Source organism: Dendropsophus ebraccatus, unplaced genomic scaffold, assembly GCF_027789765.1.
Source record: "Dendropsophus ebraccatus isolate aDenEbr1 unplaced genomic scaffold, aDenEbr1.pat pat_scaffold_749_ctg1, whole genome shotgun sequence".
In the NCBI taxonomy this organism is placed as follows: Eukaryota; Metazoa; Chordata; class Amphibia; order Anura; family Hylidae; genus Dendropsophus; species Dendropsophus ebraccatus.
In genome coordinates, this window is record NW_027210348.1 from 54,733 (window position 1) to 71,991 (window position 17,259).

The 17,259-nt window shown below is 48.6% G+C and overlaps 1 protein-coding gene across 1 annotated transcript in view; it reads left to right on the top strand.

Annotated features, from left to right (window-relative positions):
- LOC138779387 (ATP-binding cassette sub-family C member 8-like) overlaps positions 1-14,982 on the top strand; it is a gene marked incomplete at its 3' end in the record, with an annotated part of 32,351 nt that extends 17,369 nt beyond the window's left edge. The window contains exons 2-3 of the mRNA XM_069956596.1: positions 494-635; positions 14,861-14,982. Of these exons, the coding sequence (XP_069812697.1) occupies positions 494-635; positions 14,861-14,982 (264 nt within the window). The remainder of the gene's footprint in view (positions 1-493; positions 636-14,860) is intronic.
- Between the last annotated feature and the right edge of the window lie 2,277 nt (positions 14,983-17,259).

Consider the following 17,259-nt stretch of genomic DNA (forward strand, 5'->3'; position numbering starts at 1 on the left):
ACAGAAGGACAGACAGACAGAAGGACAGACAGACAGAAGGACAGACAGACAGAAGGACAGACAGACAGAAGGACAGACAGACAGAAGGACAGACAGACAGACAGAAGGACAGAAGGACAGGCAGACTTTGATTTTTATGATATAGATACTGAGCCCTGTATACTAACTATATACTGAGCCGTAGGGATCACACGCTGCTCAGTATAATTTCTGCAGCCCATGCTGTTATAAGGTCCGTGGTGGCACTTCTGTCTTGCAGGTTGGGGTCCCTCTCACCTGTGGCCCTTCTGTCTTGCAGGTTGGGGTCCCTCTCACCTGTGGCCCTTCTGTCTTGCAGGTTGGGGTCCCTCTCACCTGTGGCCCTTCTGTCTTGCAGGTTGGGGCCCCTCTCACCTGTGGCCCTTCTGTCTTGCAGGTTGGGGCCCCTCTCACCTGTGGCCCTTCTGTCTTGCAGGTTGGGGCCCCTCTCACCTGTGGCCCTTCTGTCTTGCAGGTTGGGGCAGTCAGAGTTCCAAGGTTCACATCCACCACAGCACCTGGCTGCACTTCCCGGGACACAACCTGCGCTGGATCCTGACCTTCATCCTCCTCTTCGTCCTGGTCTGTGAGATCGCTGAGGGCATCGTGTCCGATGGGTGAGTGACGGCCGTGTGAACGAGCGCCGACTGCGCGGCACCGGGTAATACTGGCCAATCAGCAGCCGCCTGTATAATACCTACCCCAGAGGAGTAGCAACCCCCCCAGTATAATACAGACCCCACTATAATACCCCCCCAGTATAATACAGACCCCACTATAATACCCCCCCAGTATAATACAGACCACACTATAATACCCCCCCAGTATAATACAGACCACACTATAATACCCCCCCCAGTATAATACAGACCCCACTATAATACCCCCAGTATAATAAAGACCCCACTATAATACCCCCCCCCCAGTATAATACAGACCCCACTATAATACCCCCCCCCAGTATAATACAGACCCCACTATAATACCCCCCCCCAGTATAATACAGACCCCACTATAATACCCCCCAGTATAATACAGACCCCACTATAATACTCCCCCAGTATAATACAGACCCCACTATAATACCCCCCCCCCAGTATAATACAGACCCCACTATAATACCCCCAGTATAATACAGACCCCACTATAATACCCCCCAGTATAATACAGACCCCACTATAATACTCCCCCAGTATAATAAAGACCCCACTATAATACTCCCCCAGTATAATACAGACCCCACTATAATACCACCCCCCCAGTATAATACAGACCCCACTATAATACCCCCCCAGTATAATACAGACCCACTATAATACCCCCCCCAGTATAATACAGACCCCACTATAATACCCCCCAGTATAATACAGACCCCACTATAATACCCCCCCAGTATAATACAGACCCCACTATAATACCCCCCCCAGTATAATACAGACCCCACTATAATAACCCCCCCCCCAGTATAATACAGACCCCACTATAATACTCCCCCAGTATAATACAGACCCCACTATAATACCCCCCCAGTATAATACAGACCCCACTATAATACTCCCCAGTATAATACAGACCCCACTATAATACCCCCCCCCAGTATAATACAGACCCCACTATAATACCCCCCAGTATAATACCCCCCCCCAGTATAATACAGACCCCACTATAATACCCCCCCCCCAGTATAATACAGACCCCACTATAATACCCCCCCAGTATAATACAGACCACACTATAATACCCCCCCAGTATAATACAGACCCCACTATAATACCTCCCCAGTATAATACAGACCCCACTATAATACCCCCCCAGTATAATACAGACCCCACTATAATACCACCCCCCCAGTATAATACAGACCCCACTATATACCCCCCCAGTATAATACAGACCCCACTATAATACCCCCAGTATAATACAGACCCCACTATAATACCCCCCAGTATAATACAGGCCCCACTATAATACCCCCCAGTATAATACAGACCCCACTATAATACCCCCCCAGTATAATACAGACCCCACTATAATACCCCCCCAGTATAGTACAGACCCCACTAAAATACCCCCCCCCCCAGTATAATACAGACCACACTATAATACCCCCCCAGTATAATACAGACCCCACTATAATACCCCCCAGTATAATACAGACCCCACTATAATACCCCCCAGAGGAGTAGCAACCCCCCAGTATAATACAGACCCCACTATAATACCCCCCCAGTATAATACAGACCCTACTATAATACCCCCAGTATAATAAAGACCCCACTATAATACCCCCCCCCCAGTATAATACAGACCCCACTATAATCCCCCCCAGTATAATACAGACCCCACTATAATACCACCCCCCCCAGTATAATACAGACCCCACTATAATACTCCCCCCCAGTATAATACAGACCCCACTATAATACCCCCCAGTATAATACAGACCCCACTATATACCCCCCCAGTATAATACAGACCCACTATAATACCCCCCCCCCAGTATAATACAGACCCACTATAATACCCCCCCCCAGTATAATACAGACCCCACTATAATACTCCCCCAGTATAATACAGACCCCACTATAATACCCCCTCAGTATAATACAGACCCCACTATAATACCCCCCCAGTATAATACAGACCCCACTATAATACCCCCCAGTATATACAGCACCCACTATAATACTCCCCCCAGTATAATACAGACCCCACTATAATGCCCCCCAGTATAATACATACCCTACTATAATACCCCCCCAGTATAATAAAGACCCCACTATAATACCCCCCCCCAGTATAATACAGACCCCACTATAATACTCCCCCCCCCAGTATAATACAGACCCCACTATAATACTCCCCCAGTATAATACAGACCCCACTAATAATACCCCCCCCAGTAATAATACAGACCCCACTATAATACCCCCCCAGTATAATACAGACCCACTATAATACCCCCCCAGTATAATACAGACCCCACTATATACCCCCCCAGTATAATACAGACCACACTATAATACCCCCCAGTATAATACAGACCCCACTATAATACCCCCTCAGTATAATACAGACCCCACTATAATACCCCCCCAGTATAATACAGACCCCACTATAATACCCCCCAGTATAATACAGACCCCACTATAATACTCCCCCCAGTATAATACAGACCCCACTATAATGCCCCCCAGTATAATACAGACCCTACTATAATGCCCCCCAGTATAATAAAGACCCCACTATAATACCCCCCCCCAGTATAATACAGACCCCACTATAATCCCCCCCCAGTATAATACAGACCCCACTATAATACCACCCCCCCAGTATAATACAGACCCCACTATAATACTCCCCCCCAGTATAATACAGACCCCACTATAATACCCCCCCAGTATAATACAGACCCCACTATAATACCCCCCCAGTATAATACAGACCCACTATAATACCCCCCCAGTATAATACAGACCCCACTATAATACCCCCCCAGTATAATACAGACCCCACTATAATACCCCCCCCAGTATAATACAGACCCCACTATAATACCCCCCCCAGTATAATACAGACCCCACTATAATACCCCCCCAGTATAATACAGACCCCACTATAATACCCCCCAGTATAATACAGACCCCACTATAATACCCCCCAGAGGAGTAGCAACCCCCCCCCAGTATAATACAGACCCCACTATAATACCCCCCCAGTATAATACAGACCCCACTATAATACCCCCCAGTATAATACAGACCCCACTATAATACCCCCCCAGTATAATACAGACCCACTATAATACCCCCCCAGTATAATACAGACCCCACTATAATACCCCCCCCCAGTATAATACAGACCCCACTATAATACCCCCCCAGTATAATACAGACCCCACTATAATACCCCCCAGTATAATACAGACCCCACTATAATACCCCCCCAGTATAATACAGACCACACTATAATACCCCCCCCAGTATAATACAGACCCCACTATAATACCCCCCAGTATAATACAGACCCCACTATAATACCCCCCCAGTATAATACAGACCCCACTATAATACCCCCCCAGTATAATACAGACCCCACTATAATACCCCCCAGTATAATACAGACCCCACTATAATACCCCCCAGTATAATACAGACCCCACTATAATACCCCCCCAGTATAATACAGACCCCACTATAATACTCCCCCCCAGTATAATACAGACCCCACTATAATACCCCCCAGTATAATACAGACCCCACTATAATACCCCCCAGAGGAGTAGCAACCCCCCCCAGTATAATACATACCCCACTATAATACCCCCCCAGTATAATACAGACCCCACAACATACTCCCCCAGTATAATACAGACCCCACTATAATACCCCGCCAGTATAATACAGACCCCACTATAATACCCCCCAGTATAATACAGACCCCACTATAATACCCCCCAGAATAATACAGACCCCACTATAATACCCCCCAGAATAATACAGACCCCACTATAATACCCCCCAGAATAATACAGACCCCACTATAATACCCCCCCAGTATAATACAGACCCCACTATAATACCCCCCCAGTATAATACAGACCCCACTATAATACCTCCCCAGTATAATACAGACCCCACTATAATACCCCCCCAGTATAATACAGACCCCACTATAATACTCCCCCCCAGTATAATACAGACCCCACTATAAAACCCCCCCCCCCCCCCAGTATAATACAGACCCCACTATAATACTCCCCCAGTATAATACAGACCCCACTATAATACTTCCCCAGTATAATACAGACCCCACTATAATACTCCCCCAGTATAATACAAACCCCACTATAATACTCCCCCACTATAATACCGACCCCACTATAATACTCCCCCAGTATAATACAGACCCCACTATAATACCCCCCAGTATAATACAAACCCCACTATAATACTCCCCCCCCAGTATAATACAGACCCCACTATAATACCCCCAGTATAATACAGACCCCACTATAATACTCCCCCCAGTATAATACAGACCCCACTATAATACCCCCAGTATAATACAGACCCCACTATAATACTCCCCCAGTATAATACAGACCCCACTATAATACTCCCCCAGTATAATACAGACCCCACTATAATACCCCCCCCCAGTATAATACAGACCCCACTATAATACTCCCCCCCAGTATAATACAGACCCCACTATAATACCCCCAGTATAATACAGACCCCACTATAATACCCCCCCAGTATAATACAGACCCCACTATAATACTTCCCCCCAGTATAATACAGACCCCACTATAATACCCCCCAGTATAATACAGACCCCACTATAATACCCCCCAGTATAATACAGACCCCACTATAATACCCCCCCAGTATAATACAGACCCCACTATAATACTCCCCCAGTATAATACCCCCCCAGTATAATACAGACCCCACTATAATACTCCCCCAGTATAATACAGACCCCACTATAATACCCCCCCAGTATAATACAGACCCCACTATAATACCCCCCCCCCCCCAGTATAATACAGACCCCACTGTAATACTCCCCCAGTATAATACAGACCCCACTATAATACTTCCCCAGTATAATACAGACCCCACTATAATACCCCCCCAGTATAATACAGACCCCACTATAATACCCCCCCAGTATAATACAGACCCCACTATAATACCCCCCCAGTATAATACAGACTCCACTATAATACTCCCCCAGTATAATACAGACCCCACTATAATACCCCCCCCAGTATAATACAGACCCCACTATAAACTACTCCCCCAGTATAATACAACCCCACTATAATACTTTCCCAGTATAGATACGGACCCACTATAATACCCCCCCAGTATAATACAGACCCCACTATAATACCCCCCCAGTATAATACGGACCCCACTATAATACTGCCCCCCAGTATAATACAGGCCCCACTATAATACCCCCCCAGTATAATACAGACCCACTATAATACTCCCCCCCCCCCTGTATAATACAGATGCCCACTATAATACTCCCCCAGTATAATACAGACCCCACTATAATACTCCCCCAGTATAATACAGACCCCACTATAATACCCCCCCCAGTATAATACAGACCCCCATATAATACCCCCCCAGTATAATACAGACCCCACTATAATACCCCCCCAGTATAATACAGACCCACTATAATACCCCCCAGTATAATACAGACCCCACTATAATACCCCCCAGTATAATACAGACCCCACTATAATACTCCCCCCAGTATAATACAGACCCCACTATAATACCCCCCAGTATAATACAGGCCCCACTATAATACCCCCAGTATAATACAGACCCCACTATAATACCCCCCAGTATAATACAGACCCCACTATAATACCCCCCAGAGGAGTAGCAACCCCCCCCCCAGTATAATACAGACCCCACTATAATACCCCCCAGAGGAGTAGCAACCCCCCCCCAGTATAATACAGACCCCACTATAATACCCCCCCCAGTATAATACAGACCCCACTATAATACCCCCCAGAGGAGTAGCAACCCCCCCCAGTATAATACAGACCCCACTATAATACTCCCCCCCCCAGTATAATACAGACCCCACTATAATACCCCCCCAGTATAATACAGACCCCACTATAATACCCCCCAGTATAATACAGACCCCACTATAATACCCCCCAGTATAATACAGACCCCACTATAATACTCCCCCAGTATAATACAGACCCCACTGTAATACAGGCCCCACTATAATACCCCCAGTATAATACAGACCCCACTATAATACCCCCCCAGTATAATACAGACCCCACTATAATACCCCCCAGTATAATACAGGCCCCACTATAATACCCCCAGTATAATACAGACCCCACTATAATACCCCCCAGTATAATACAGACCCCACTATAATACCCCCCCAGTATAATACAGACCCCACTATAATACTCCCCCAGTATAATACAGACCCCACTATAATACCCCCCCAGTATAATACAGACCCCACTATAATACCCCCCAGTATAATACAGACCCCACTATAATACCCCCCCAGTATAATACAGACCCCACTATAATACCCCCCCAGTATAATACAGACCCCACTATAATACCCCCCAGTATAATACAGACCCCACTATAATACCCCCCAGTATAATACAGACCCCACTATAATACTCCCCCAGTATAATACAGACCCCACTATAATACCCCCCAGTATAATACAGGCCCCACTATAATACCCCCAGTATAATACAGACCCCACTATAATACCCCCCAGTATAATACAGACCCCACTATAATACCCCCCAGAGGAGTAGCAACCCCCCCCAGTATAATACAGACCCCACTATAATACCCCCCAGAGGAGTAGCAACCCCCCCAGTATAATACAGACCCCACTATAATACCCCCCAGAGGAGTAGCAACCCCCCCCAGTATAATACAGACCCCACTATAATACCCCCAGTATAATACAGACCCCACTATAATACCCCCCCAGTATAATACAGACCCCACTATAATACCCCCCAGTATAATACAGACCCCACTATAATACCCCCCAGTATAATACAGACCCCACTATAATACTCCCCCAGTATAATACAGACCCCACTATAATACCCCCCAGTATAATACAGACCCCACTATAATACTCCCCCAGTATAATACAGACCCCACTGTAATACAGGCCCCACTATAATACCCCCAGTATAATACAGACCCCACTATAATACCCCCCCAGTATAATACAGACCCCACTATAATAACCCCCCAGTATAATACAGGCCCCACTATAATACCCCCAGTATAATACAGACCCCACTATAATACCCCCCAGTATAATACAGACCCCACTATAATACCCCCCCCAGTATAATACAGACCCCACTATAATACCCCCAGTATAATACAGACCCCACTATAATACCCCCCAGTATAATACAGACCCCACTATAATACCCCCCCCAGTATAATACAGACCCCACTATAATACCCCCCCAGTATAATACAGACCCCACTATAATACCCCCCCAGTATAATACAGACCCCACTATAATACCCCCCCAGTATAATACAGACCCCACTATAATACCCCCCCAGTATAATACAGACCCCACTATAATACCCCCAGTATAATACAGACCCCACTATAATACTCCCCCAGTATAATACAGGCCCCACTATAATACCCCCAGTATAATACAGACCCCACTATAATACCCCCAGTATAATACAGACCCCACTATAATACCCCCCCAGTATAATACAGACCCCACTATAATACCCCCCAGTATAATACAGACCCCACTATAATACTCCCCCAGTATAATACAGACCCCACTATAATGCCCCCCAGTATAATACAGACCCCACTATAATACCCCCAGTATAATACAGACCCCACTATAATGCCCCCCAGTATAATACAGACCCCACTATAATGCCCCCCAGTATAATACAGACCCCACTATAATGCCCCCCAGTATAATACAGACCCCACTATAATGCCCCCCAGTATAATACAGACCCCACTATAATACCCCCAGTATAATACAGACCCCACTATAATACTCCCCCCAGTATAATACAGACCCCACTATAATACCCCCCAGTATAATACAGACCCCACTATAATACCCCCCAGTATAATACAGACCCCACTATAATTCCCCCCAGTATAATACAGACCCCACTATAATACTCCCCCAGTATAATACAGACCCCACTATAATACTCCCCCAGTATAATACAGACCCCACTATAATACCCCCCCAGTATAATACAGACCCCACTATAATACCCCCAGTATAATACAGACCCCACTATAATACTTCCCCAGTATAATACAGACCCCACTATAATACTCCCCCAGTATAATACAGACCCCACTATAATACTCCCCCAGTATAATACAGACCCCACTATAATACTCCCCCAGTATAATACAGACCCCACTATAATACTCCCCCAGTATAATACAGACCCCACTATAATACTTCCCCAGTATAATACAGACCCCACTATAATACTCCCCCAGTATAATACAGACCCCACTATAATACCCCCAGTATAATACAGACCCCACTATAATACCCCCAGTATAATACAGACCCCACTATAATACCCCCAGTATAATACAGACCCCACTATAATACTTCCCCAGTATAATACAGACCCCACTATAATACTCCCCCAGTATAATACAGACCCCACTATAATACTCCCCCAGTATAATACAGACCCCACTATAATACTCCCCCAGTATAATACAGACCCCACTATAATACTCCCCCAGTATAATACAGACCCCACTATAATACCCCCCAGTATAATACAGACCCCACTATAATACTCCCCCAGTATAATACAGACCCCACTATAATACTCCCCCAGTATAATACAGACCCTACTATAAGAGGGTCCCCCTGGCCCCTGTATCTCTATGGTGTCAGTAAGTGTATGTACTTACAGTCACATGACCTGATACGTCTGGGGAGCAGTAATGGCCGCCGCCTCCTTCCCTCAGACTTCTCATCCGTCCTCCGTGGCCTCTTATATGAAAGAGTCTCATTAATTCTCCCCCCACAGAGCAGCACTCCTTCCATCATCTGTATATGTACGGAGACTGCCACATGCTGCGCTCCTCTATGCTCTCTATCTCTCTAGAAGAGATCACTTTTTCAAAATAGTGACTTGGTGTAAGAGCTCCCTGTACTGGGTGGGAGGGGGAGTGGGGGAGGGGCATGGTCTGCATAGCGGGGTCTACAGCCCTGTACTCTGACCCAGGAAGTCTCCATCACCTTCCTAATCATAGCAGATCCACTTCAGGCTGGGGCTTACATCAGGGGACAGGACTGTGGGGGTAATCTCTCCATAGCTGTAACCCCTCCCTCCCCGGACAGAGAGTGCTGCATGTATGTGCCCACATCTGCCCTGCTCATTCCTTCCTGCTCCCTGCAGTCTCTGGCCGCCCTTGTGTTTCCCATCCTCTCCATTACTACTATAATGTGCCTGCACTTACACTCAGCTATACACACTGCTACTATAATGTGCCTGCACTCACACTCGGCTATACACACTGCTGCTATAATGTGCCTTCACTTACACTCGGCTATAAACACTGCTGCTATAATGTGCCTTCACTTACACTCAGCTATACACACTGCTGCTATAATGTGCCTGCACTCACACTCGGCTATACACACTGCTGCTGTAATGTGCCTGTACTTACACTCAGCCATTTACACTGCTATACAAATAAAAGCATTATTATAGAAAAGTTTGTGTCGAAGTCCTCCTGCACAGTTCTGTGATTCTCACTTTCTGAATGATCCATGCTGAACACCCCCCCTTCCCGATTGCTGTCATGTGACCACACAGACCTCCGGCAGCAGCCCTGCTTCTCTATTCTAGCCTGTTGTACTACGCTACTGCATTATGGGGATCTGCAGTTCCATACTGTATCTACAAGCAGCAGCTTGTAATCGGGGTTATACAGTTACTATACATTATACACCACATGCTGGTTGCTATACTGTACAGTAACTTATATATCACATATCCAGCTGCTGCTGTGTTATCAGGGTTATACAGTTACTATACATTATACACCACATGCTGCTATACTGTACAGTAACTTATATATCACATATCCAGCTGCTGTGTTATCAGGGTTATACAGTTACTATACATTATATACCACATGCTGCTATACTGTACAGTAACTTATATATCACATATCCTGCTGCTGTGTTATCAGGGTTATACAGTTACTATACATTATACACCACATGCTGCTATACTGTACAGTAACTTATATATCACATATCCAGCTGCTGTGTTATCAGGGTTATACAGTTACTATACATTATACACCACATGCTGATTGCTATACTGTACAGTAACTTATTATCACATATCCAGCTGCTGTGTAATCAGGGTTATACAGTTACTATACATTATATACCACATGCTGCTATATTGTACAGTAACTTATATATCACATATCCAGCTGCTGTGTTATCAGGGTTATACAGTTACTATACATTATACACCACATGCTGCTATACTGTACATTAACTTATATATCACATATCCAGCTGCTGCTGTTATCAGGGTTATACAGTTACTATACATTATATACCACATGCTGCTATACTGTACAGTAACTTATATATCACATATCCAGCTGCTGTGTTATCAGGGTTATACAGTTACTATACATTATATACCACATGCTGCTATACTGTACAGTAACTTATATATCACATATCCAGCTGCTTCTCATTGTTTCATCTGTTCTACATGTTATTCAGGATAAATAATTGTAACCACAATGTAACACCCCCTAACGGAGCTTCCAGTGTAAGGAGGGGGTTTCTGTTTGTTTCACCTTCTCGCTCAGCGCATGGCCTCCACCTGAGTCTGGACAGAGATTGCTTGGTATGCAGGAGGTTGTCACTCTTCTGCCAGGGGCTGACTCAGGAAACCCCCACCTAGCTCGGTACACACTCAATACACTATAAGTGATATACTCACAGAGAGAAGTAACATGGAAACAGGAACCAGTTTAATGCTTGGTAAAAAGAGGGAATGGATACGACATAAACATAAATGTGGCAGCACAGAACTCACAGCAGGGGGGGGGGCAGGATCTCACAGAGGGGGGGGGGGCAGGATCCTCCTCACTGGACACACAGGAGCTGGGGGGTAATGTCTGGGCTCAGTCCTTCCTCTCTCAGCTGTCAGGTCTCTATTACCTCTGACACAGCACAGGAGGTGGTCTCCTCTCCTCTGACACGGCACAGGAGGTGGTCTCCTCTCCTCTGACACGGCACAGGAGGTGGTCTCCTCTCCTCTGACACGGCACAGGAGGTGGTCTCCTCTCCTCTGACACGGCACAGGAGGTGGTCTCCTCTCCTCTGACACGGCACAGGAGGTGGTCTCCTCTCCTCTGACACGGCACAGGAGGTGGTCTCCTCTCCTCTGACACGGCACAGGAGGTGGTCTCCTCTCCTCTGACACGGCACAGGAGGTGGTCTCCTCTCCTCTGACACATACACAGCACTGGCCAGCACAGGAGGTCTCCTCTCCTCTGACCATGCTGCCCACCATGCACTGTCTCTCTCTGGCTCCTCCTCTTCCTCCCAGCGCAGCATCACTTCCTGCTCCCCTCAGCTCACTGTCCCAGGGAGAGATGGGTAATGTAGTTTGGGGCCTCCCTCATAAGCTGCACCTGCTGTTCTCCCTAAATCCTCTCCAGGGGTCACATAACCATTATATTTGGGGGGTGGAACCAATTGTCTGCAGATCAGGGATTTGTTATGGGGAAAATTTGCTTTGGTGTAAGAGTGATTTGGATTACAAGTGCCGTCCCGGAACGAATTATACTCCTCTATCTATCTATCTATCTATCTACCTATCTACCTATCTACCCTCCTCCCTTCGGTCATGCCCCCTCCTTCCTTCCTCCCTTCGGTCATGCCCCCTCCTTCCTTCCTCCCTTCGGTCATGCCCCCTCTTTCCTTCCTCCCTTCGGTCATGCCCCCTCCTTCCTTCCTCCCCTCAGTCATGCCCCTCCTACTTCCTTCCTCCCCTCAGTCATGCCCCTTCTCCTTCCTTCCTCCCCTCAGTCATGCCCCTTCTCCTTCCTCCTCCCCTCAGTCATGCCCCTCCTCCTTCCTTCCTCCATCCCTCAGTCATGCCCCTTCTCCTTCCTCCTCGCCTCAGTCATGCCCCTCCTCCTTCCTTCCTCCATCCCTCAGTCATGCCCCTTCTCCTTCCTCCTCCCCTCAGTCATGCCCCTCCTCCTTCCTTCCTTCATCCCTCAGTCATGCTCCTCCTCCTTCCTTCCTCCTCCCCTCAGTCATGCCCCTTCTCCTTCCTCCTCCCCTCAGTCATGCCCCTTCTCCTTCATCCTCCCCTCAGTCATGCCCCTCCTCCCTCCTTCCTCCTCCCCTCAGTCATTCCCCTCCTCCTTCCTTCCTCCTCCCCTCAGTCATGCCCCTCCTCCCTTCCTCCATCCCTCAGTCATGCCCCTTCTCCTTCCTCCATCCCTCAGTCATGCCCCTTCTCCTTCCTCCTCCCCTCAGTCATGCCCCTCCTCCCTCCTCCTCCTCTCAGTCATGCCCCTCCTCCTTCCTCCAGTCATGCCCCTCCTCCTTCCTTCATCCTCACCCGCCCCTCCTCCTTCCTCCCCTCAGTCATGCCCCTCCTCCTTCCTCCAGTCATGCCCCTCCTCCTTCCTTCATCCTCACCCGCCCCTCCTCCTTCCTCCCCTCAGTCATGCCCCTCCTTCTTCCTTCCTTCCTTCCTCCCCTCAGTCATGCCCCTCCTTCTTCCTTCCTTCCTCCCCTCAGTCATGCCCCTCCTTCTTCCTTCCTTCCTCCCCTCAGTTATGCCCCTCCTTCTTCCTTCCTCTGCCCCTCAGTCATGCCCCTCCTTCTTCCTTCCTCCTCACCCGCCCCTCCTCCTTCCTCCCCTCAGTCATGCCCCTCCTTCTTCCTTCCTTCCTCCCCTCAGTCATGCCCCTCCTTCTTCCTTCCTTCCTCCCCTCAGTCATGCCCCTCCTTCTTCCTTCCTCCGCCCCTCAGTTATGCCCCTCCTTCTTCCTTCCTCTGCCCCTCAGTCATGCCCCTCCTTCTTCCTTCCTCCTCACCCGCCCCTCCTCCTTCCTCCCCTCAGTCATGCCCCTCCTTCTTCCTTCCTTCCTCCCCTCAGTCATGCCCCTCCTTCTTCCTTCCTCCGCCCCTCAGTTATGCCCCTCCTTCTTCCTTCCTCTGCCCCTCAGTCATGCCCCTCCTTCTTCCTTCCTCCTCACCCGCCCCTCCTCCTTCCTCCCCTCAGTCATGCCCCTCCTTCTTCCTTCCTTCCTCCCCTCAGTCATGCTCCTCCTTCTTCCTTCCTTCCTCCCCTCAGTCATGCCCCTCCTTCTTCCTTCCTTCCTCCCCTCAGTCATGCCCCTCCTTCTTCCTTCCTCCCCTCAGTCATGCCCCTCCTTCTTCCTTCCTTCCTTCCTCCCCTCAGTCATGCCCCTCCTTCTTCCTTCCTTCCTTCCTCCCCTCAGTCATGCCCCTCCTCCTTCCTTCCTCCTCACCCGCCCCTCCTCCTTCCTTCCTCAGTCATGCCCCTCCTTCTTCCTTCCTCCTCACCCGCCCCTCCTTCTTCCTTCCTTCCTCCCCTCAGTCATGCCCCTCCTTCTTCCTTCCTTCCTCCCCTCAGTTATGCCCCTCCTTCTTCCTTCCTCTGCCCCTCAGTCATGCCCCTCCTTCTTCCTTCCTCTGCCCCTCAGTCATGCCCCTCCTTCTTCCTTCCTCCTCACCCGCCCCTCCTCCTTCCTCCCCTCAGTCATGCTCCTCCTTCTTCCTTCCTTCCTCCCCTCAGTCATGCCCCTCCTTCTTCCTTCCTTCCTACCCTCAGTCATGCTCCTCCTTCTTCCTTCCTCCGCCCCTCAGTTATGCCCCTCCTTCTTCCTTCCTCTGCCCCTCAGTCATGCCCCTCCTTCTTCCTTCCTCCTCACCCGCCCCTCCTCCTTCCTCCCCTCAGTCATGCCCCTCCTTCTTCCTTCCTCCGCCCCTCAGTCATGCCCCTCCTTCTTCCTTCCTCCCCTCAGCCATGCCCCTCCTTCTTCCTTCCTCCTCACCCGCCCCTCCTCCTTCCTTCCTCAGTCATGCCCCTCCTTCTTCCTTCCTCCCCTCAGTCATGCCCCTCCTTCTTCCTTCCTCCTCACCCGCCCCTCCTCCTTCCTTCCTCAGTCATGCCCCTCCCCGTAGTTATTTCCTATTCGGAGACACTTTATTTTTCTCGTTTTTCAGGTTTTCCCGCTCTCGGCACCTGCACCTCTACATGCCGGCGGTCATGGCATTCCTGGCCGGCATCACGTCCATCATCTATTACCACAACATCGAGACGTCCAACTTCCCAAAACTTCTTATAGGTAAGGAGGAGGTCATGTGACTGATCCCAGGATAGTATAATGGCTGCTGATAGGTGATGGGGTCATGTGACTGATCCCAGGATAGTATAATGGCTGCTGATAGGTGATGGGGTCATGTGACTGATCCCAGGATAGTATAATGGCTGCTGATGGGGGGGGGGGGGGGAGGAGGTCATGTGACTGGTCCCATATATACTGTGTACCTGGCCAGGGTACATGTGATGGTGGAGGGAGGTGGGGTATATACTGTGTACCTGGCTGAATCCTACACCCCCCACCCCTCCATCCACTGCTGCGGTCTCATTGCTTGCGCTCTCTCTCGGGGCGGCTGACTCAGGTCTGGACGCTCTCCCTCCCTCCGCCGGTGTCGGCTGTCACATCAATAATTCACTGTTCAGGGAAAATCTATAGACTGAAGAGGGGGGGGGGGGGGGTGACCTTCTACTAATCACCCACTAATGAGTCTGTGTACGACCTCAGAACCCCTGCAGAGCATTGCACCTGCTCATCATACAGCATAGAGAGACAGTGTACTGTACAGCAGATAATACAGGTGTATACAGCATGGAGGGGGGCAGTGTACTGTACAGCAGATAATACAGGTGTATACAGCATGGAGGGGGCAGTGTACTGTACAGCAGATAATACAGGTGTATACAGCATGGAGGAGGGGGCAGTGTACTGTACAGCAGATAATACAGGTGTATACAGCATGGAGGGGGGGCAGTGTACTGTACAGCAGATAATACAGGTGTATACAGCATGGAGGGGGGGCAGTGTACTGTACAGCAGATAATACAGGTGTATACAGCATGGAGGAGGGGCAGTGTACTGTACAGCAGATAATACAGGTGTATACAGCATGGAGGGGGCAGTGTACTGTACAACAGATAATACAGGTGTATACAGCATGGAGGAGGGCAGTGTACTGTACAGCAGATAATACAGGTGTATACAGCATGGAGGGGAGGGCAGTGTACTGTACAGCAGATAATACAGGTGTATACAGCATGGAGGGGGCAGTGTACTGTACAGCAGATAATACAGGTGTATACAGCATGGAGGAGGGGCAGTGTACTGTACAGCAGATAATACAGGTGTATACAGCATGGAGGAGCAGTGTACTGTACAGCAGATAATACAGGTGTATACAGCATGGAGGGGGGGGCAGTGTACTGTACAGCAGATAATACAGGTGTATACAGCATGGAGGAGGGGCAGTGTACTGTACAGCAGATAATACAGGTGTATACAGCATGGAGGGGGGGCAGTGTACTGTACAGCAGATAATACAGGTGTATACAGCATGGAGGGGGGGGGCAGTGTACTGTACAGCATATAATACAGGTGTATACAGCATGGAGGGGGGGCAGTGTACTGTACAGCAGATAATACAGGTGTATACAGCATGGAGGAGGGAGCAGTGTACTGTACAGCAGATAATACAGGTGTATACAGCATGGAGGAGGGGCAGTGTACTGTACAGCAGATAATACAGGTGTATACAGCATGGAGGAGGCAGTGTACTGTACAGCAGATAATACAGGTGTATACAGCATGGAGGGAGCAGTGTACTGTACAGCAGATAATACAGGTGTATACAGCATGGAGGGGGGGCAGTAGTACTGTACAGCAGATAATACAGGTGTATACAGCATGGAGGGGGGGGCAGTGTACTGTACAGCAGATAATACAGGTGTATACAGCATGGAGGGGGGGGCAGTGTACTGTACAGCAGATAATACAGGTGTATACAGCATGGAGGGAGCAGTGTACTGTACAGCAGATAATACAGGTGTATACAGCATGGAGGGGGAGCAGTGTACTGTACAGCAGATAATACAGGTGTATACAGCATGGAGGAGGGGCAGTGTACTGTACAGCAGATAATACAGGTGTATACAGCATGGAGGGGGGGCAGTGTACTGTACAGCAGATAATACAGGTGTATACAGCATGGAGGAGGAGCAGTGTACTGTACAGCAGATAATACAGGTGTATACAGCATGGAGGAGGAGCAGTGTACTGTACAGCAGATAATACAGGTGTATACAGCATGGAGAGGGCAGTGTACTGTACAGCAGATAATACAGGTGTATACAGCATGGAGGGGGCAGTGTACTGTACAGCAGATAATACAGGTGTATACAGCATGGAGGGGAGCAGTGTACTGTACAGCAGATAATACAGGTGTATACAGCATGGAGGGGGCAGTGTACTGTACAGCAGATAATACAGGTGTATACAGCACGGAGGGGAGCAGTGTACTGTACAGCA